Genomic DNA, 23,963 nt, shown 5'->3' with positions numbered 1-23,963 from the left:
GATGGCGGATCACCGCACCGACGTTGTGAAACTCGCTTCATGTGTGCGCGTCTAGGTGCCATAACCCTGGCCCGCTAAGACAGTACAGCAAGTTGGCTAATCGCCATCTGTTTCCATCTGTACCCAGATAACGTTTCCCCTCGCACGTGTGCGTTTTATGTGAGTTTCCTCCCGCACGCACTCATGGCTGACATCTTAATATATAGAGGAGCACAGAGCTTGGGCAACTGTTGGTAGTGCCGGCTCATCGCCACGCTGCTGCTGCTACTGCCCTTCTCGCTCCTCTGCGATTCCTCCTCGCGCCATCCGAATCGTTCCCTCTCTCGGCGAGAGTGAGCGAATAATGTGCGCCGCGTTACAACTCTATGCACGATTGTAAACGCGCAGGCAGCGTTTGTGAATGGAAAAGCCACCCTGGATTGACATATCGGGAGATGTCCAACCCACCTAAACTCAGTGGCTCTCGAGGTGAGAGGAGGGGGGGGGCATTGCCATCGAGAGAAGCCACCATCAATGGCAGAAGTCACACCCGATGCACTCGTGCTACAGCTTGGACTTCAAAGATCGAGTAAATTTTTGTTTGTTTTCCTGCAAACAGAAACCGCCAAACTACGAAGGTTTCCGGGGCCTGACGCAAGCGGGGAGGGGGGGGAGCGTTTAAGCGCAGGCTGAAAAGACTTCACCGCCACTGTCATTAACAAACAATGCCGAATAGATCGTAGTGAGCCACCAGAATAAGTAAATATATCGACCTCCTCTCTGTATCTCTGCATACAAACTTGAAGTCTATTGGGCTTTTGTGAATTAGGCCACTGGGAAGACGCCAATTGGATTGACTAGATGTTTTTAAATCCTTTATATTAAGTTCGCTTGCTTAGGACCGTGAAAATCTTTAGGTCGTTATTTAACCCACTTCCCGTGATCCAATCGAGCTGACATTTTCCACACAGACTCGTTGTGCGTGACAATTAATGTTCGTGAAAAATGTTTTCCAAAATGTTACACTTTTTAAACAAAAATATTATATTTAATTACCAATTGCTTAATGGTGCCATGCAATCATCTGACCCATAGGTGGCAGCCATCTCAAACCAGAGGACGAGAGGACTCTAGCTGCCACGCATATAAATGATTTATAGTGAAAAACTTAGTTGTTACGGGTTATACTTGTTTATCGACTCATTTTTGGTCGATAACAGAGGCCCGGCTACGCCACGCCCTGTGTGATGAGACTGATGACGTCACCACGCCCTGCCCATCACCTCCCGTCCAGCGGCACATGTGGGAAGAGAGTTGAGACCTGTTCTTTTCCATAAGTCGGCTCAACGAACTGACAAACGGTTGGGTAATCGATTCCTTAGACAATCGGAGGGCTCGGCTCTGCTCGTGCAGTTGTCTTGAAGGCCAACTGAGTTGTGAGTTTTCTCCGGAATAAGTCAACGCATTCGTCAAGAACGCCACTGTGGTCTTTAAAGGATATGTCATAGGCGACATTTCGGGCATTGGCACTTCTTCGGAGAACGTAAATAGAGAGGCCGGAGAGACAGAGTGTAAGATAAGGGTTGGGGAGTTTAGACCATGGGGCCCGATGAGAACATTCATTGTTGAATGGTTTGTCCGACTCAAATAGCTAACGTGGGTGTAACTATTCACATGCCAATTTAGAACTGTTCATCAGGGAACATTTATAAACATTTAATCAGGCTTCATGTCCTTCCCCCGCAATTCGAAATAGCGCGGTTGGCTACGTACGGTGCGAAAGAAGTTCAGCATACATAGTGCAACCTTCAACTCTTACCTCTCGATCTTTCTCAGGCCTCTCTTATTACATGCTAGCAAGGGCCATTACCCGAAAGGTTGTCAATTATATATTATTTTCTTAAGGCCACAGTGTTATTGATTAATATGTTGAGTTGTTTTTTTTGTTACTTGTGCTTGTGCACCACTGCCAATATAGCATCAGCAGCATCGCAAAATAATTTACACACGAATGGAATTGGTCAAATATTTTTCCCCGATGAAGCAGGACCCCCCCCGCCCCAAATCAGTTGTGAGACGAGACTGGATTTGCCTGGATAAACAACCGGCATCTATTATTATATTTCTACGCTTAAAGAGGGATTTTGGTCGGCCTAGTGAATCTGTCCCAACCCCAAACTACTAACAACCCCCCCACCAACCACTACCACTGTTGTGCGTGCCCCCCCCACTAACCCCCACACGACTTCCACAACCCCCACCACTACCCAGACCATCCCCAGCCTGTGTCTGGGGGGATGGGGCAGGGCAACATACAAACACAAAAAGAGGCGAAGCCTAAAAGGAAAGGCACAGAGCCGAAAGGAGGCAGAGGGAGCCGACATGGAAAGGGGTGGTGCTTAAGCAGTAGGGGCGGGGCATTAGAAAGGGGGCGGGGCATAATGAGGAAGAGGGCGGGGCATAACGAGGAAGAGGGCGGGGCATAACGAGGAAGAGGGCGGGGCATAACGAGGAAGGGGCGGTGGCCACAGAGGTTGAACGACCTATGTTGATTTCGGTAATCTTTCTTCATTCGTATTGGTGTTTGAACAATACAGAAAAAGTAACAGGCTCCAAATGTATATTTTTAAGGTAATAAAAAGCATAGAATCAAATATGTGCACGAGGCAGCAGCTTGGCTTTAGTGCTGGAGATGCAGCCACAGGCCAACTAGTTGTGTTTATTACTGCAATTGCACAATGTCACCTTAAAAAAAAAACAAATTGCAAAAACATGGATTTTTATCTTGCTGCAGTAAAGGAAACGTTAAGTCATTTGCGTTTGTAAGACGGTGCTTTTTAGCCATTGCTTACAGAAATGTGGCAGAGTGGTAGCGATCTACCCACTAAATTTCAATGTGGGCTGCAGAGAAAGCATTTTTCATCGACCTCACAAAAAATGAAAATGCTTACAGAGCCACAAGAGCTCACAAACAATGGGCTTTTCTTGCTTCTGTCACGGCAACGATCCCACTGGGGAAATTAGGGGCAAAGTCACCGGCAGAAGACCCCCGCAGCAGAATTTTTTCCGATTGTACAAAACGGCAGCTTTCCGAATAAAATCTCAAATCTGATCACAGCTCCTCCCAAGTGGACAACTAGGGACGCAGCCACTTCAGAGGTCACGCAAGTGTGCCCAAATATCCCACTCAATGCACCGACCTCAAAGGGTCAGCGCACGAGCGAGACGTGGACGGATGAGAGAGAAAAAGCCTTCTGACCGATTGCCTTTTCGGTAAGCGAACTGTTATATAGCTTTCGATTTAAATTTTTCGTGACTGCAGGGATTCATCTTCTTGGTTCTTTTGGTAAAGTCAAGTAGAAGGGAAATAATAAAATAATAAAAATAAAACATTATAAAATAATACAATTCTCACGACGTTTTGGCCACAACGCAAGCAGCCCTTCCTCCGCTAACCCAGCTTAAATATACGCTGCCAAGCTTGGTGGTGTTCATTCAGACGCTGTCTTTCCGACAGACCTATTCTTCACCTGAGGATGGCTGCTTGCGTTGTGGCCGAAACGTCGTGAGAATTGTATTTGATTATGCTTTATTTTTTATTATTTTATTATTTCCCTTCTACGTGACTCTACCTGTTATATATCGAAAAGTACTGTCTTCCCCGAGTGACCGTCTCAACGACTGGTAATAGTGGGCTGCATTAAGGAATGACTCGTTAGGTCTGTAACTTTCTCGCCAAGTTGCCGGAGTCGATCGCGGTTAATGCGTTGCTGGTGACAGTTTCCGCCAACGATTGCCCCGACAATTTTCAATAGATCGTGGCCTTAACGATGACTCGAATCAACTGGAAATCATCACATTGAGTGTAAACCAGGGTCCTTTTTTTCACCAGTGTCCTAAGTTTTTTGTAAAGAACTCAGCTGTTAGATTAGGTCCATGTACGAGGCATTATCACTACCATCATCATCCTCATCACTCCTATGTCTTCCATCCTGTAAGCTCAAGTCGCATTCACTTTTGAGTTCTTACTGACAGTCTCGTTTCTGCAAGCCCCCTGAAAATCCAACCCCCCTGCCCCCACCCTCCAATTACGGCTTAACATTTGAAGGGACAAGATCAAAAGTCAGCGCACAATGTGTTGTCCAGACATCTGTTTAACTCAACTGACAAAAAGGAAAACTCGGGGTTACAGACTTGCATGTCATTCGCCGGCGCTGCCGCCACCACGGCCGATTTCCAGTGTAATCACAGTGCGTTAGGAAATCCCACCAAACACCACTGTTTCATGGCGTCTGCTGTACCACGACCTCTACAGTTTTCCACAGCAAAAAAATCCGACGTTAATTTTGAAAAGCTGTCGCGAACGATGGATTAACGGTAATGTTGTACGAGGTCAGCCGACGGCATGCCGGACACTAAGATTTTCGAACATTTTTGGATTGAGTTGTGGGGCTTCCCAATAATTTCCACGTGCGCCACCCACCGCCCCATCGATCGACCATCACCAAACTCGATTGCACTTCACGGATGTCGTCGACATTAGTTCCGAACAGACAGCCCGAAACCTTCAAAGTGCACTTCTGTAACGCCGCTTCAAACACCACATCAGATGGGCTGACATAACGGATCATTATCCTTGGCTTTGTCTACAATACACTGTGCGCTCATCGTTATTTTTGGGGAGTAGGGGTGGAGGAGGGAGGGGGGGCCCAATAAAAAAAAGGGACGGGAAAAAAAATCGAGACAGACCACAATCGTGCCTTAAAGTCTCATCGCGCGCGCGCGCACAGACACAAACACGTGCTCAGCTTCTCAGAAGCATCATTAGATAGCGCATCCTCCGTTTGCGCGCACATCTCTCTCCGTTTCGTCTTCGGGAGGACGGGGAGGAGCGCTGCCTCCCTCCCCACACATGCAAATAGGCACTCGCTTTCGCACCGTTTTACAGGTTCGCTTAAAAAAAACAAACACAAACGACGATTTAAAAAACAAAACAAAAAACGCAAAAAAATCAACGGCAGGTGGATTCGTAAAACGCGAACCCACCCGACACGATCCACGACGCCGCCGCCGCCGCCGCCAGGTGGAGCGCGCCTGGTCCCCCCCCCCCCTCCCACGTTCACAAACGCGAGCATCGCTTTCTTCCTCCGAGACTCGTCGGTGTAAAAACTACGACGATGACGGCGACACTCGTCCAAGGCGCCGCCAAAGGTTTCACGAATCCCGAGTCAATTCGGTTCCCACGGCGGATATCCTAGCGCAAAGAAAGACGCCACACGGTGCCCCCTCCCCCCCCCCCAGACCCACAGACAAAATCCGGCACGCGAGTCCCATGGCTTCGGTCCCAACAGGCCGTGTTTTGAGGGCCCCTTCTAAGCGTACGACATCTAAGAGGGGGGAAAAAAAACATGAAGCTGCATGAAGATAGGATGGCGTAAAATGGCAGGTGGGAGCGACGTTGGTGTTTGCACCCCCAAACCCATCGTCGGGTAACAAAGGGACTTTTTAATCATTATTTTTAGCACCAGGATTTTGTTAAGTCCTTGTCTGTGGGATGCTGAGGAGCCAAGGAGCGAGGGGGTAAAGGATGGTGACTCAAGAGATGGCGGTGAAAACGATCCACCAAACCACTGAACGATTATCAGACCAATGTCAATAGTCAGAGTGGCATGGTCTCCATCCAAACCATTTTACAAAAAAGTTTAGCGCTCAATTTTATTTTAATGCGAGAGAAAACTTCTGCCTCAAGAATGTTAAGCATCGGAATGGGGTTTTAACATCCCATATGTGAATCAACGCACACGTTGCTGCGTGCCGTGGGTCTGTCTGATAGCGGGTAAAAACGAACGAAGGCAACAGAACGCCGACTCCGTTGCAAGGGCAACGGGTGCCGTTGTTGAGAAAATAATTGCGGGGCAAACATACTGCTCAACTATTCCACAAAATCAGAACCAACTTGCAGCAGCAGCAGCATCGGATGAAATGACGCAAAGACATTTTTAAAGAAACAGTGGACCGATATTTCCGGCCCGCGGGCCATAGGCTGTTCACCCCTGGTGTACACCGAAGCAGTCCTCTCAGCTTAATCGTATCTTTAGCTCGGCCGCGCGACACGGTGCAACAAACTCGCGCAAACAGTGCCGACGATCAAACACGCATCGTGCCAACCTCATCCCTGCCCACCGGTAACTCTGGCGCATTCACGTTCACCGAGAACCCCGTCGCACGAACAAGGCGGCGGCTCTTCTAGTCCGGCCACGTGATACGCAAACCGGATTCGCCAGGTGAGAGCACAGGCTCCGCCGCCCTGCAAGCACCGTCGTGGGCACCCAGGCCCTCCTCTGGGCTGCCTGAACAACCCACGTGGTGGTGGTGGTGGCGGCGTTGGTGGTGGTGGTGGCTTCGCGGACCTTCTTTCAGCTGCGCTCCCACCACTTGCCCCACGTGACATTTTTGTCCGGACGAGGCTTGTAACGGCATCTTACAAAACAAGATTGAAAAACGGCGAAACCCCTTTTCGCCAAGTTTTTTCGTTTGTTCAAAAAACGACGGGCGGTGGCTTTAGTTTGTCCCTGCAGAACGCTTCCTCCAAATCCTTTTCTTTGTGTGCAGGGATTTATAAAAAAAACAATGGACGTGCAGCAAACTTGCTTGAAATAGTCTTGACAAAAAATTTTTTTTTACGATACTACAGAAATCAATCGTCGATGTGGGTGGGGCGTCGTCATGTCGTTTTCGTTGTAGAGAGAGGAGGTGTCGAGTCGCAGAGGGTAGAGGAGAGGAACAGCGGGATGGGGCGGGGGAAATGTATCACCGTGTCTGTGCACTCGCATGCGTTCAACAATCACAGCAAAAGTGCAGCATTTCCCCGTTATTCACGAACTTCCTAGCCGTGATTTTGGCTATCCGCGAATCACATCTGGAACCCTACACGACCACTGCATCGAGAGGGGAAAAAAACGAGATAAAGTGGTGAGATAAAGTGATGACAGAGTATGTCATGACAGAAAGTGATGAGATAAATCTAAAGTATTTAATAGCTTATTCACAAATTAACGAGGGAACCACTGTATACAAGGCGTCAGTGCAGAGGAAAAATATACAAACATGAGAAAGTAATAAACAATATCAACGGGAAATGTACAAATTGAAGATAAAAAAAACTATGAAATGTCACGACAGAGAGAACAAAAAAGGTAAAGGAAACGACTTGCATTTTTGATACGAAAATTTGAAATAAATGAAGGGCAGTTTTCAACTAATTTTTTTTACAATGTTTTCAAATTAATAAGTTAAACAGAGAAATACGAATAACTGACAAATGTGTAAAGCTAAAGGGCATACAGATGACAATAACCCTAGAGGGTGCCGCTGAAATCAGAGGTTCAAAGCTGGGTTTTCAACCGACCGTGGTTTAAACACAAGCTTCGTGAATTGATGGTCAGCCCTGTAACCAATAACTGCCAAATAAAACACATCACATGCAAAGTGTGACGATCATTTTGACAGATAAGCTTAAATCAGAGTGCATGGGAGAGAGCCCCCTCTCCTGTGTAGAAGTTAAATCGGCCACTCGGAGGATTTTTGAGATCTCTTCTGCAGCCCGTTTCCAGATACGCCGAGCTCTAGAGACAGCTCTGCCAGATTTCCAAACGGATTATTCATCCAATTACTTGATTCCAATAGTAATATTGGCAGCATCAAGTAATCGATACTTACTTGCTGTACTCAGGATATGATTTAGGTACATTTTTTAATGTAAATAAAAAATCTATTCAACAACAAAAAAAATCGCATTCAAAATACTAACAAAGAATTGCACCTAAAACACAAAAGGCTCGTCCAAATAGAATTAAATAGAATAAGTCTCTGTTTGATGAAATGTTTCGTAACTCTGGGAGCAGTGAAGAGACACGGCGAGAGGGAAGGAGAGTCTAGTGGTACGTGCAGAATCTTTGTTGTTATTATTTTTTTTCAACAGCTCTGGAAAATGGAGACAAACATAGGAGTTGGTTCAGTGGTACGTCAGTCCAGGAGCTGCTCTGATGTTTTTGTATGATTATTATAATTGTTTTTATTATAGTTATCTCATATCTCTGGCAATGGATAGACACCGGGGGAGGGCAGGGAGGTGGGGAAGTGACCGGGAGGTTCAGTTTTTTTGCTTTCTTTTTAAGACTTTCTTTTCAAGACTGACGGATTTTTGTACGTGCATTGTCGCACACCTGCGTGTTTTTAATGTTTCCTGCAGTAATGTTTATCTTCTGTTGTCTCGAAATTTACAGACTCAAATGATTGTTTCCTTTGGACAAATGCCAATGGGTGTCCCCCATATTGTAAAGGCCTGTCCTCTTCATATACGAGGCTTCCAGAGACACTGATGACTGACGTGACAAAAGCCGGTCTACGTTCTTCTTCATGTTTAAATGCTGCCTATGGGAAGGGCCACATATCCTCAACTCTTTCAATTGGTGGTCTAAACAACAAAATGGCCACACATTCAGTTATTTTGACCTGGTGGTCTGGACAAGGCTGAGCGAGCTTTTGTTGCGTTCGATGCTGCACACATTTGCGTGTGTGCCGTTAAATCTGGGGACACGGGGAGGGGGGGAGACGGGGGGGGGGGGGGTTGGTGGTGTGGTGTGTCAGTCTAGGGGGTGTCCAGTATTTTTATACCTTTAAATAGAAGCTCTGGTATTGTAGTGGTACCATCGGTCTAGTGGTACCATCGGTCAGGTGGTGAGTTTTCTTATCAGCTCTGGTAGTGAAGACAAGATGCATTAAAAGACACAGGAATAGTGGAGGCACAGAACAGGGAAGACACACGAGGTAGGGGAAGAGGGGCAGGAGGATCCGTGACTGGCGGTACGTCAGTCCGGGAACGCTTTGATAGTGGTGGAGATGCATGGGGGGGGGGGGGGAGGGGAGACGCGTGCAAGGGGAGACGGCGGGCTGGTGGTACGTCAGTCCTGGAGAAGCGCTGAGTTTTGGCCGCAGCTCGACACAATGGTGGAGCCGCACGTGGGGTACGTCAGTCCGGGAGGTGCTTGCGCGGGCTCCTGTGGGCTCGGCTCGAGCGACGAATGTCGTGCTTGGCCTCCCGGCACGGCTGGCACACGAACACGTCCGGCACGTTGGACTTGCGGATCTTGGCGCAGTAGAGGTGCACCCAAGTACCGCACTCGTCACACTCGATCATCGGCCGCCCGGCAAACGGCTTCATGCAGTAGCACGTGATGAGCTTCCACGACGCGTCGTCTGCTTTACGACGCCGGCGCCGTTGTTGACAGTGGCGGCCCGGGGGGTTGAAGAGGCGGCGAGCGGGTGACCGGGTGGGAGGGAGAGCGGGACAGGCGATGAATCGTGGGCGGGTGAGCGGCAAGGGGTCGTGCGGCGGATGAGTGGTGGCGGCGGCGGCGGCGACGATGGGAGAGAATTGGGGAGAGGAGTGCGGGAGAGAAAAAAAATAAATAAGATTAGTCATCACACCAACGATGATTACAGCTGCGAAGGTTTTTGCGGTTGTGCTGTTCATGGCTCGCCGACTTGCCTTCGGCTTGTGCCAGCACCACACCGCCTATCAGCCGCTTTCTCGTCACTCTTCTAATCGGCCATTTCCACGGTCACCCGTTCCTCCCGCGAGCGTCGCGCCTTGTCCAAACTCCGCCAACGTCGAGAGCTCGTCATACCCCTCCACGGCCACACCGAGTCGTCTACCGCCACCGCATGACGACCACCCCCGCTTCCGACTTTCCCCCGCAACTGCTCGTCCTTCCGAAGCCCCCCCCCCCCCGCCCTGTCGTCGTCCCTTACCCCACAGCCTCGCTACGTCCGAGAAGAGCGCGAAATCCCCATCACGCAGTTCTGCAGCCTGTTCTCCTACAACGCGGCGGCAAGTAGTTGCGTTCCTGACGAACGCCGCGTTAAGGAATGATCGCGTTATGATAATACTCGACGATGCAGACTAAAGCTCAGTCCACGATCGCACGCGAGATGCATACGCAGGTCGAACAAAAACTAAGGCGCGCGCGTGGGTGGCCATCAACAAGCATCCAGCAGCATCCCGCCTTGTGCGATGCCATGCCGAGGCAGCCGTACGATCGCTTATTCGTGTTATATCCAATTCACATCGGCGTTATAAAAAATTGTATCCACCCCCACCCCCAAAAACATTCATCGTGCTGTATCCAACTCGCGTTGAGAAAACCACACGCGTTTACAGGAGAACCGATGGTACCAGCAGCGCTCTCAATCGCTGCCCCGCTTGTACATTACAGACGGTGATCAAAACAAACAGACCAGTCGACATCCCCGCCAGCTGAGAGAAATGCCCCATTATACGCCACCAAGTTCAGAGAGGCCGCGCTTTCCACATTTGTTTTGAGGCGGTCGATAGACTGGGGGTGGCTATGCGTAGAGACGCTTGTCCTCTGCGTAAGTGGGATTTAATGTTAATCCACTCAAGCACAGCAAGTTCCCCCCCCCACCCACCACAGGCGCCTGGAACACATTTTACTGAACATCTCTGGAATACTGGATGTGTGAAAAAGAGCTCTGGAGCTTATCGGATTGCTCCAGCATTAATAAATATTCTGATTCAGATTGAATTCCTCCACACGGGAACTGTGCGACAGCATGCACAGGTGCAAGGCTGTCTATGAATCCACTGCGGACAAAAAGGCCTCGCGCCATGCCGGGTCGATCACGGGGGAAGGGGTTGTACGACCGTACTTTACTACGCCGGTCGACAAAGAAAAAGCAACATTTGACGCGGCTGAAACTTAAGCGTGGGGAAATGTCAGACGGACAGCTGACGGATAGCATCGGCGGCGAGCCCGGCGCTGTTCAAACACCGTGGCCGCCAGCGCCAGCGTCAGTGCGGCCGTCACCGTGGCCGTCGCCACCGTCACCATCACAGCTACAGTCACCGTCACCGTCACCGCCGCCATCACCGTCACCATCACAGCTATAGTCACCGTCACCATCACAGCTACAGTCACCGTCACCGCCGCCATCACCATCACCATCACAGCTACAGTCACCGTCACCGTCACCGCCGCCATCACCGTCACCATCACAGCTAGTCACCGTCACCATCACCGTCACAGCTACAGTCACCGTCACCGCCGCCATCACCGTCACCATCACAGCTACAGTCACCGTCACCGCCGCCATCACCGTCACCATCCCAGCTACAGTCACCGTCACCATCGCCATCACCGTCACCATCACAGCTACAGTCACTGTCACCGCCGCCATCACCGTCACCATCACAGCTACAGTCACGGTCACCGTCACCGCCGCCATCACCGTAGCCATCACTGCCACCGTCACCACCACCACGGTCACTCTGTCACCACTGCCGTCACTGCCACCGTCACCTCCACCACGGTCACTGTCACCACTGCCGTCACCGCCGCCATCACTGCTACAGTCACTGTCACCGCCGCCATCACCGCCGCCATCACTGCCACCGTCACCTCCACCACGGTCACTCTGTCACCACCACGGTCACTCTGTCGCAGCCACCGTCGCCGCGCGCACGGCAAGGGTTGCCCGTGTGCGCAGGGGGCTCATGTTTACCCTGCTCAAGGTTCTCAAGTTAAAATCGTAACGACGGACAAATATAACTCAATACATCAATAGCAGTATGACGAGCAGGTCGTGAGCGGGAATCAAACTCGGGACGCCAGGTTGATAGTACAGCATGATAACCATTGCACTACCGCTCACCACACACATGCGCGCACGTGCATGTACATGCACAGACTCACTTTCACGCACACACAACAATGGCAAAGGTCCCACCCCCCCCCCCCCGTATAGCCTTAACAGACTGTGGAGCAAGTGCTGCTAGCGAGCACCTCGTGGCGATGCTTACACACTGTACCAGGTACTCATTTGAGGTCGAGTCGACCTAGCCCAGGGCCGGTTCAAATAATTGTCACCGGTGTTGGCCGTGAGCGGGAATCGAACTCGGGTCGCCGGGTTCGTAGTGCAGCGCGCTAACCCACTGCGCTACCACTACCGCTCCCCCACACACACAAACACACGAATATCAACTCTCACAATCGATTACCAATCCACTGCTGGATTTTGTTTTTCACAAACGGCCAGAGGTCGCAAACGGGTTTTGATTCCTTATCCGTACCCGGCCGCACCAGGGTCGCAAACGGGTACCCGTACCCTACCCGATACCCGTACCCTACCCGTACCCGGCCGGGTACGGGTAGGGTACCCGGCCGGGTACGGGTAGGGTACGGGTATCGGGTACCTGATTGCGACCTCTGGGATGAAGCCATGTTGCAGGCGTGGGTGGGTTGATTCTAGGAACTTGAATTGTGAGAAGAGACAAGACGTTGGGAAATGAGTGACAAACGGTTACTCACCAGTGACTCACGGCCTACCCGTACCCGGCCGCACCAGGGTCGCAAACGGGTACCCGTACCCGTACCCGGCTGGGTACGGGTAGCCGGGTATCGGGTAGGGTACGGGTATCGGGTACCCGGTTGCGACCTCTACAAACGGCCCCAGCCCCTCGATGCTGCCGTCACGCGATTGCCGTCATTAATGAGCATCGCGAGCCCCACGGCCCTCCTCCTCCTCGACGTGTCACGCACGGAGCCCTCGGTTCTTACCGGAGTCCACCATAATGTCTTCGTCGTCCTGGTCCCGGTAAGCCTTCACCTTCGACTTCTTGCCGCACGCCCTCAGCCCCGGCATTTTCCTCGCCAACGACGTCCTCGTTGCCGCCGCCTCTGTCCTCTTGGGCGCCACCCTCACGTCGTCGTAATCGACGTCGTCGAGATCGTCGTCGTCAAAGTCCTCGTCGTTCTCGTCAAAGTCCTCGTCGCCGCCGTCTTCGTCGGCGTCCTCTCGTCCGGCGACTCGCGGCAGCCGGAGCCCGCAGGATCGCTCGCGCGCCAGGATGGCCTCGATCTCTTCGTCCGTGTCGAGTTCCGAGGTCGATCCGGCGCCAGCGCCTCCATCGCCGCCGCCGCCGGCGACGTCGCCGTCTTCGCCGGCGTCATCGTCGTCGGCGACCGGCTCCGTCTTGATGGCCCGAGCCAGCGCGGCGGCCGCCGCCGACGCGAACGCTTTGGCCGCGGCCATCTTCTTCTCGTCCTTGGCCGGCGTCGTTGTCGTTGCGGCGGCGGTTGCGGTGGCGGCCGCCGCTTGTGTCGCCGCTGCCGCCGCAGCCACCGCCTTCAACATCTTCGCCTTCTCGGCCTTCTCGGCCTTCTTCTTCTTCTTGCTCTTCTTCACCTTCTGCTTGACGGGCGACATGGACAGTCGCGCCTGCGACTTGTGCTTCTTGACCGCCGGGAAGTGGCGGGCATTGCTGCCGCTGCTGCTGTTGCTGCCGTTGTTGTTGTTGTTGTTGCTTCCACCGCCTCCCAACCCACCTCCTCCACCAACACCAGCTCCTCCACCCCCTCCTCCTCCTCCATTGCGGTGGTTGTGATGGTGGTTGCGGTGGTTGCGGTGGTGGCGGTGGCGGTTGTGATGATGGTGGTGCCTGCGGTGAGCGAGCGAGCCGTCCGCCTTTGCGCGACGGATGCCACCGCTGCCCTTTCCGCCGCTGCCGGCCCCGTTGCTCGAGGGCTGCGTCGCGGGTGGCCCGGGGCCGTGCCCCTGGCCCTGCCCTTTGCCCGCGGACAGCTTGGGCTTCTTGGGGGCACTGCCTTCGTGGGTTTGGGGGCCGGGGGAGCGGGCCGACGTCCAGCTGTCCCCGTCCAGAGAGCTGTCCGTGGTGCCGACGCTCAGGGCCGCGTTCACGCTCCCACCCTGGGGAGACAAAAAACGCGCGGCTCATTCCTTCGGCCCACTCACAAAGGCCTCCCCCTTTCCAGGCGACGAGAACGAATGGCTCAGTTCCGTCCGTATCCTTTGTAAAGTCTCTCTCTTGTTCGTAATGCCGTCTCAGAAGGAAAGTCTGTCATTTGTATCCTGTCCCATCTCGTTGTGTCATTTTTGTCCTGTCCATCTCGTTGCGTCTTTTTCATTCGTAGTGTCTGTATTGTTTGGAAAGTACAGTCTTCCGTTTGATATATATCTATATAGCCCGTGTCATATGTTCTGTATAGTCCACGTCATTTATTCATCAGCCTAAAGCTACGTCATATAATTTGCATGCGCGGTGCTTTGAAATACGTATAGACAATTGAATCTTAAACACACACACAATTCAACAAGACATATCACTGGCGCAAGAATCGATGTTAAATTTCCGACTCATTGCATCGCTTGCAGTCATTCGGGGAGGTGCTGGCGGATGCTCACTTCGTCGGGGTGTGGGATGTATCCAGCGTAAGCCAACACGAACGTGCAGAACTGGTTGAAGTCCTCCACTGTGCGATGACGCTTGGTCTTAATGGAAGTCTGCGAACAACAACAAAAACCGTAAACACAAATCGGCAAATGACTCCAGCTTCCAATCCACGTTTTTTTTTTATCCGAGTGTCGTTTATTGTAAGACCACAGTACACACGCACAGAATATTCGCTTTGGGTTCTGATTTGGCCGAATAGTCGCCGCTAGCTTTTTTTGTAGTTTGTGTTCGACCAAACACAAGTTTGAAAATAAAAGTGAATCCAAATATAAACATTTTGGCACGTGGCCAGCATAGGCCCGCGGTTGGGGAAGGGAGTGCAAAGGGTAGAGTCGTCAGTTTGTGGGTTGGGTCAAGTGGGCGGGGTCCCATGACTGGTTTCAGAGATCGTCTGCCACTGATGCTAGCCGTGGCCCGGGAATCGGACTCGGGTAGCTTGTTTTTAAAGTGCAGCGAGATAATCCACTTCGCCGCGACTCTCTGTGTCGTTTTACTTAACATTTCGATACTTTGCTAGGTTATTTAATTTTAGTGTGTTTCTTTCTCCCTCTAAGCCTGCGTACTTTACTACGCGTCTCCTCATACTCATTTACATGTAAATTTTGTCTCTAACCCCTCCCTCTCGCTGCCTCCGCCCCCCTCTGTCTATTTAAGGCCACCCCACAGAGACGATCACCCCTCTCTGTACCTGTGTTGCTCGCTCTATGTATCTTGGTGATATCTGTCTGCTTATATGTCTGTCTATAGTTTTCTGGTTAGATTTTATGTCGCTATTTCATTATACCTGATGACGATTGCTTGTGTTGCGATCGAAACGTCGTATGCTATTATTTAATTTATTATTTTATCTTTATACGTGACTTTACCGAAATAACCAAAGAATAATTCCTGCAGTCACGAAAGCTCCAAAATTAAGATTCCACCCACTCCAAACCTATGGATTTGGCCACGACATTAAACTCTTTCGCAAATCACCAGGTTTCCTAAAGAATGGAGGCCAGATATAAAATATGATTCCAGTGTCTCTGCTTTTGCACCAATGACATGTGAGATATGAAATATTCCTACGCAAATTGGATTGCAAGATGGTAATAATTTTGAAAATTAAGTTCCGAATCTCAATTTTCCATTTCATATTTTAATTGCCCAAGTCATTATATTAAGTTTGAGAGGCTTTCCAAGGCCCATGTTTAAAAGCTACACATCTACACTGTCCGTAATGGCACTTCATTATCACCAGGAATGACAATTAAGTTATTATTCCTGAGGATGATGAAGATGATGACGACGACGACAATGATGACAATAACATGACGATGAGACCGTCATTGCTGCTGCCTCGTACCTCGTAATAAGGAGCTTCGCATTACCACCAGAAGCTCAGCTGCAAGTACTGTACTGTGCCCTTTGCCTTGGGGGAGATGTACGATGAACCGCATGGACAGAATCAAAAATATAAATATATCGAATGGACACGTAATGGGACTGAAGATCCGTTTGGCCTTGAGACGTTGCTGTGAATAAACACGGGTGGCTCGGTTAAGTAGGAAGCCTTGTATCGCTATACAAACACTACCCTCCAGATTGCCTTAATCTCTTCCATCACCTCCAACATAACTTACAAAATCACGTTAACATTTATTTGTATTCTATTCCAGTCATTTTATTCATTTACATATGATGTATAACTATTTATACAAAAGTGTATTGAGATACATCGTACGCAGTAATTTGCAGTGGCAAAATTGTTACCACACCTTGATTTGCAATCCAGAGATCATTGATGAAATCTCAAGGCGCGGCAGTTGTAATAATGGTGCACGTTTCTTAAATCTTCCCGCCTCTGTCCATCCAGAAGTATACATTGGTTGAACCCGCAGTTAGTTAGTTGATCGGCAGGTCGCGTGTGGTGGGGAAAAGTGTGGGTATTCCCACCCCCTTCCAAAAAGGGTCTGGCCGACGTGGAACAGCGGACCAAAAATACCCCCGACACTGATGATCTCTAAGATCTCTCTGCGGTGGAGGCTCTCCTGCCGGCAGTGCTGTGCGCAAGCATTTGCAGGGCTGCACATTTACCTTTCATGCATCTTATAATCAATATGGAATATATTTACAGCTATATTCTGTCATACGTTGAAAATAGCAAAATGTGTTTTTTATGAAGTTGAATGTGCGATGCTCATTAAATTAAAACACGTTGCCATGCTGTGATAATTTAAAGAACTGTAATGTAACGTCATGTTATATTGCAGAACCAGGAGATAACATCTTGGGGAGGCCTTCATCCAGCAGGAGACTGATTATGGCTGCTGATAATGTTGATGAATATACGATTTCAAATCCAATTGAATCTGATTTACAGCATCAGCACCACTGAGACTGCCATCACCAGATCAATTCAGCACCACCATCATTCTCTCCAACAAAACATACTTCACTATCATGGGATCTACCTCCATCTTAATCATCAGCACCATCACCACTGTAACCATGACAATCACAAGACCACCACCCTATACCCCCATCTACAACACCACTACCACATCGTGACCATCGCCTTCACCACCTTCACCACTGCCTATGACCACCACCGACCCCTGGACATATATCCCATTGCCTCCACAATGAAAGGCAACACCAACCACGACCATTTGTATCATCACGACCACCATGACCACCATGACCACTACCTCCATTACTTCTGCAACAGAATCTCCATGACTATGACCATTTTCATCACAACTACCTCCACCAAATAATATCACCACAATAACCCTCACATCCATTATCACCAATGCGAATACGCTGGTTCATAATCCTGCAACTCCCTAGTAAGCAGCATTGTGGGAAGGGGAAACTGAAACTAAACTAAACTATTTTAATTTTACCAGGTAAGGCCCACTGAGCTGTTTCGCTCTTTTTCAGAAGCAACCTAGCCACACATGACAGCTCAACGAAGTGGCTTATCATGTGAAAATGTATAGCAGCCAAACACTCTAAACACATGTTGATTCTAAATGTAGAGGGAAAAACGGGAGTACCTGGAGAGAAATCCACGCGACCACGGGGAGAACATGAATACTCCAAGTATTAAGGCGTTAGGGTCAGGATGGAACCCACGACCTCCTATATACCAGGCGAGGGGGATACTATCTCACGGGCTAAAGCAGCAGTTCAAGGGGACGGCCCAGCACCACCACCTTTTAAGCACAACTCGGGATGGGCAACAAATGATGGATTACTGTCGATGCCCACATCCCAAAGAATAAAATAAAAATCTTCCAATATAGCCAGCGCAATTTTCAACTCTCATCGATCAACGACCATCACTTACACCACAGCCACCTCCACACCTCCGATGAGCACGGTTGGTTACATACTTGCGCGAAAGAAGTTCAACATACAGTCGTCACCAACACCACTAACTTGACCACTTTAAACACCGCCCACAACTTTCCCCTCATCGCCACCTCGATGACAACGGTAGCCTTCATATCACCCAACTCATCCGACACCTCCACCAAAATAGCTGTCACATCCATTTTAACTACCATGGCCACCACCTTCATCACTTCCATCTTTTCCACGAACACAATAGCTATTCCATCCTTATCACCACCAACAAATTCATTATCTTAATTGCCAACCACCAATTTAACCATCACCACCTTATTATCACCACCATTGCCACCATCACCACTAGATTCATAATCACCTCCCATCAACACCACATTCACACCCCTAACCACCTCGATCACCTCTACCACCACTACAATAACCATGACATTATCAACATCACCACCGTTACTACATCAATCATCCTCACTACCAGCATCATACCTTCTATCATCACAAATGATAATCTCCACCATTATCACGAACACATACCACCACCATATAATTATAACAACCAACACATCAACTACCACTACCTCCAAACACCACGGCCTTCATCCCCACCACCTGCATTACAGACACCACCAATTTGATGACCGCCTTCATCATCAAAGACAAAGATACCCCGTATAGCCTGAACGAACTGTTGGGGCAAGTGCTGTTAGCGAGCACCTATGAGGGCCGGCATGGCTCACGAGGGGGTGGATGGTCAACACCATGCCCAGCCGCCTTTGTCTCCCCAGTGGTGATATTTTACACACCATGTACTCATTTCAGGATGAGTCAACCTAAGGGAGACCCAGGACCGGTTCAGATAATCCTCACTGGTGTTGGCCGGGTGCGGGAATCGAACTCGGATCGCTGGGTTCGTAGCGTAGCGTGCTAACCGCTAGACACAACGTTCATCACTAATACTTCCAACACATCCATCTATTATCGTCACCATCTTGACCACCATTAACATGACTCCATCCATCATTAACTTTACGACTACTACCTTCATCGTCAACACCTCCACCACCTCAATGACCACCATCTCCATCAGAACCACGACTTAATGAACACCTCCATCAGCAATTACACCACCAAGACCAGAACCTCTATCACCACCACCACTTCCACCATAACATTTAGCTCCATTAACCATCACTCGTTACATCACCACCATTAATTTCATCACCATTATCACCACCATGACTGCCTCTGCCACCACCACCGCCATCTACATCACTATCTCTCCTTCATCACCATGATCAACGTTATCACCACCACGATCACCACCACTACCTCCATCATCACCATCATCACTTTCTTCATCACCATGATCAACGTCATTGCCACCATGATCACTTCCACGACCAATACCTCCATCACCACCATCATCACTTTCTTCATCACCATGATCAACGTCATTGCCACCATGATCACTTCCACGACCAATACCTCCATCACCACCACGACTACCAGCAACGTCCCCATGCTCATGACCATGAACCTACCACCACTGCCTTCACCACCACGACCTCCAACTCTACTAACCACATCACCGTAATGACCACCACTACTACCACCACCACCTCCTCCACTTTGATTATTACCACCATGATACGTCTCGCGCTTTCACCATCATGACCACCACCACCAACCTCCACTATCGCCATCAGCACCGCCTCGACTTCCTCCACCTCTTATCACCACCATCATCACTCACCGCCACATCACCGCTACCACCACCACCGCTACCACCGCTACCACCACCACCACCACCGCACAACCAAAGCACGTTTCAAACAACTCCCACACCAATATCTTTCAGGCACTCGTTTCAATCCGACATCCGAATCAACCGCAGCAAACGAGAGGCGTTAACCGAGTTGCCGATGGTGGTGGTGGTGGTTGGTGGCGGTGAGGAAATAGGTCTGGATCCAACACGACCACCACCACTAACCACCCCGTCCGTCGGTCTCGATCAATAATCCACTGCTGGATAAAGAAAGCCTCACCAAATCCGCCCTTACCGCTCGCAGTTCTACTACGATGCGCAAAACGACAGTGGCGTCAGTCGCCAAAGCACCTTTAACTACCAACCCACCCCACCTCGATTGAATACGAGAACAAACAAAACACAGAATACGCCACGACACTTACCTCGCCGTCCATGGCAGAACATGTGTCCGATCCTGCAGGAGACACGGAGAGAGTAGGAGACAGGACGGGGGGGGGGGAGTGGAAAGAGAGAAAGAGACAGAGAGAGAAACACACGCGGTGAGACACGAGCTAAGCTCCATCGCCATGCCCTGCCTCAAACAGATCCAAGGGGGACTCGATAACCACGCTCGCCACCCCCACACCGACACCGACCCCCGACGACTCCACCACCCCCCGGGGCCGAGGCGACGTTGCCCGGGCGGGCGCCCCAGGCGAGGCCGAGGTCGCGGCTCCCCGTCAAGGCCGCGCGCGGGTGACGATTCGGAATGGAGTCGCGCAAACGACGACTTGGGATTTTTGTTGTTGTTTTTGTTGTTTTATCTCGCACGGGCATTTAGCCGCCCTGTCGGCAACGGCGGAGGTAGGAGGAGGAGAAGGAGAGGGGGGCACGACGGACGAGACGCGGGGAGGAGAGACGCGGGGAGAAGCGGTCGGAAAAGCGCCACCCACGGCGGTCGATGGCCCGCGGCTGAGGAGACGGAATCAAGAGGTCGGGGTCCCCTGAGTAGCCTGGGCATAGGGGCCTGAACCCCCCGTCTCTCTCTCTCTCTCGAGGAGTCGGGACCCTTGGTAGCCAGCACCGCTCCTCCTTAGGATGGACCAGGTTGAGCCGAGAAGCTGCTGCTGGTGCTGCTGCCGTTGCTGCTGCTGTTGTTGCTACTGCTATAGCTGCTGCTGTTGCTGCTGCTGTACATGGTGGGAGGTAGGGGGCTCTGGTCGTCGAGATCGATGGGAGCGGATAAAGGAGCCAAGAAGAGCCATGACCCCCCCCCCCCAATCCACACGGCACCGCACCGCCAGGAGGCCGCGACTTCCCCAGAGGTCCGGGGGCCCCGTGAGGCCGATGCCCCTCACAGTCGCGACCTCCTCCTCACCCCCCCCCACCAACAACAACACCGAGAACCAACCCCCTTCCCCCCAAGAGCCAGAAGCCATCGGCGACCACCGTGAACCGCGGCCTACAGCGACACGGGGTCCACGAGTCGGGAGCCATGATGAGTCTGGGAGCCTCTCCAGCCTCCAGAGCCGTCTGCGGTTACCGATAAGCCAGGAGACCCACGTCGAGGGTTCAGCCGAGGGGATGAAAGCTCTCCCTTCCCTGCCTCCCCCTGTGATAGCCACGATGATGATGATGATGTTGTTGTTGTCGAACCCCCGGGATCACCCGAGAGACGCAGCAGCAGCAGCCTCGGTGCCCACTTCGGTTACCCCCACTCACCACCCTCTCTCTGTGTGGGACTTTACGACGGCTCACACACAGATAGACACGCTGGAGTAGGAGGAGGAGAAGGATCGAGAGAGGGGGACGCACCGGAGGAGAAGCCCGAAGACATGCTGCTGATGGCCGCGAGCTGCGAGTGCGGGCTGCGGCGAGGTGCCGGGGAGGAGGCCGCGCGACGAGCGGAGCGGAGCGCGGCGGAGGGGACCGACTCCCCCGCCTCCCCCTCCTCCTGCTCCAGATCCGCCTCCTCCTCTCTCCTCCAGATCCTCTCCCTCCGTCTGCTCTCAACGTTTCGTTCTTCCACCACCTCCTCCTCCCCTCCAGCCCCACCTCCTCCTCCCCTCCAGCCCCACCTCATCCTCCCCTCCAGCCCCACCTCCTCCTCCCCTCCAGCCCCACCTCCTCCTCCCCTCCAGCCCCACCTCCTCCTCCCCTCCAGCCCCACCTCCTCCTCCCCTCCAGCTCCACCTCCTCCCCTCTCCTCCGGCTCCAGCTCCTCCCCTCCAGCTCCTCCCCTCCAGCTCCTCCCCTCCAGCTCCTCCCCTCCAGCTCCTCCCCTCCGGCTCCTCCTCCTCCGGCTCCTCCCCCCCTCCAGCTCCTCCTCCCCTCCACCTCCTCCTCCGGCTCCTCCTCCGGCTCCGCCCCCCTTCCACCTCCTCCTCCCTTCCACCTCCTCCTCCTCCAGCTCCTCCTCCCCTCCACTTCCTCCTCCTCCAGCTCCTCCTCCTCCGGCACCTCCTCCTCCCCTCCACCTCCTCCTCCAGCTCCTCCTCCTCCCCTCCACCTCCTCCTCCACCTCCTCCCCTCTCCTCCAGGTCCTCCTCTTCAGCTCCTCCTCCTCCCCTCCACCTCCTCCCCTCTCCTCCAGCTCCTCCTCTTCAGCTCCTCCTCCTCTCTCCTCCGGCTCCTCCCCTCTCCTTCGGCTCCATAAATGACGTCACGCACCTATGGGGAGGGAGGGTCAGACATTTGTGACGATGTGTGACGAGGGCGGGGGGGGTTGAGAAATGTGACGTCACATCAAAATGCGCAACTTTAAATAAATATAGACAACGCGTTCTACTTAATTAAATATACTTTTTGATAAATGTTTTCTCCTACAACATCAGAGTGCAGCGCCACATTAAATACGCACTACAATGACAATAGTTTAAAGCGATTTGAAGCATGTTTTATTTTTTGGGGGGGTGGGGCAGAGCTTTGTGACGTCATGTTTGAGGGGGGGGGGTCTGACTTTTTGTGACGTCATTTATGGACGGCCCCTTGTGGGCTCACAGTAAGAAGTACCTGGGTTCGATTCCCAGCTGTGGCGCCTCTGTACGCGGTGCTTGTACTCTCTCTCCCCCCGTTCAGCATTCTAACTCCCTGTTTCATCTGGCTTCTCCGATTCCCTCCCAAAGCTAAAAAAGAAAAATTAACCCGTAAAAACAAAGTTTTTCGCTATAAATCTTTTATATGCGTGGCGGCTAGAGTCCTCTCGTCCTCTGGCTTGAGATGGCTGCCACCTATGGGTCAGATGATTGCCTGCCACCATTAAGCAATTGGTAATTAAATAGAAAAAATTCCTAAAAAGTGTAAAATTTTGGAAAAAAAAAAAATTTTCACGAAAATAAATTGTCACGCACAACGAGTCTGTGTGCAAAATGTCAGCTCGATTGGATCACGGGAAGTATGTTAAAAAACTACCGAAAGATTTGCACGGTCGTAAGCGCGCAAGCAAGCAAGTGAACTTAATATAAAGGATTTAAAAACACCCCCACCCATACAATGGAATCAGGATTGGCCAAACATCCCAATTATGCAAAAATTCCCTCCACATTGCTCAAATGGGATTACACGCACGCAGTAGCAACATCATTCCCTTGCTGCGAAGACTTGGCAGGACCCTCGTGAAAAAGAGTCTTGAGACTGATCTATCTTCTTGGTTCTTTCGGTAAAGTCACGTAGAATGGAAATAATAAAATAATAAAAATAAAACATAATAAAATAATTCTCACTTAATTTTATTATGTTTTATTTTTATTATTTTATTTCCATTCTACGTGACTTTACCGAAAGAACCAAGAAGATGAATCCCTGCAGTCACGAAAGCTTTCAATTGAAATACTGATCTATGCCAAACATTGCCACCCAGTAAATCCTCACCGAGTCTCAAGACTATTCTTAGGTTTTTTCGGTAAAGTCACGTAGGTAAAACATCAAAATTAATAAAAATAAAATAAAATTTAAAAAAATAAAAAATCACGACGTTTCGGAGGCAACACAAGTCTCCGTCATCAGGTGGGACCGTCACAGCCGGATTAGCTGCATCAAGACATTTGTGACGATGTGTGACGAGGGCGGGGGGGGGGTTGAGAAATGTGACGTCACATCAAAATGCGCAACTTTAAATAAATATAGACAACACGTTCTACTTAATTAAATAGACTTTTTGATAATTTTTTCTCCTACAACATCAGAGTGCAGCGCCACATTAAATACGCACTACAATGACAATAGTTTAAAGCGATTTGAAGCATCTTTTATTTTGGGGAGAAGCCAAATGAAACAGGGAGTTAGAATGCTGAACGGGGGGACAGAGAGTACAAGCACCGCGTACAAAGGCGCCACAGCTGGGAATCGAACCCAGGTCCTTCTTACTGTGAGCGCACAAGGGGCCGTCCATAAATGACGTCACGCGATTTTGGACGATTTTTGACTCCCCCCCCCCCATCGTCACACGACGTCACAAAAAGTCAGACATGACGTCACAAAGCTCTGCCCCCCCCCCCCCAAATAAAACATGCTTCAAATCGCTTCAAACTATTGTCATTGTAGTGCGTATTT

At 50.8% G+C, this 23,963-nt stretch overlaps 1 protein-coding gene across 1 annotated transcript; it reads right to left on the bottom strand.

Moving 5' to 3' along the window:
* Window positions 1–2,635: 2,635 nt before the first annotated feature.
* On the bottom strand, window positions 2,636–21,495 carry PHF13 (PHD finger protein 13). The gene is made up of 5 exons (XM_078611267.1): window positions 21,228–21,495; window positions 19,856–19,887; window positions 14,263–14,361; window positions 12,618–13,767; window positions 2,636–9,237 (listed from the first exon to the last, which is right to left on the bottom strand). Exons 1-5 carry the CDS (start codon window positions 21,493–21,495, stop codon window positions 9,011–9,013), a joined length of 1,776 nt encoding a protein of 591 aa, XP_078467393.1. The 3' UTR covers window positions 2,636–9,010.
* Between the last annotated feature and the right edge of the window lie 2,468 nt (window positions 21,496–23,963).

Source organism: Lampetra planeri, chromosome 36, assembly GCF_965212315.1.
Source record: "Lampetra planeri chromosome 36, kcLamPlan1.2.h2, whole genome shotgun sequence".
Classification (NCBI taxonomy): Eukaryota; Metazoa; Chordata; class Hyperoartia; order Petromyzontiformes; family Petromyzontidae; genus Lampetra; species Lampetra planeri.
Note: the sequence above shows the minus strand (reverse complement) of the source record. Positions and strands in the feature narration are given on the sequence as shown.

Bases quoted from the DNA above. Each gene is read 5' to 3' on its own strand.
- PHF13 (XM_078611267.1), bottom strand. From the start codon at position 21,495: ATGAGGTGGGGCTGGAGGGGAGGAGGAGGTGGGGCTGGAGGGGAGGAG. The intron at 14,362-19,855 runs GTAAGTGTCGTG...TGTTGTTCGCAG, and splicing joins GTTCTGCCATGGACGGCGAG to ACTTCCATTAAGACCAAGCG. The intron at 13,768-14,262 runs GTGAGCATCCGC...TTGTCTCCCCAG, and splicing joins ACATCCCACACCCCGACGAA to GGTGGGAGCGTGAACGCGGC.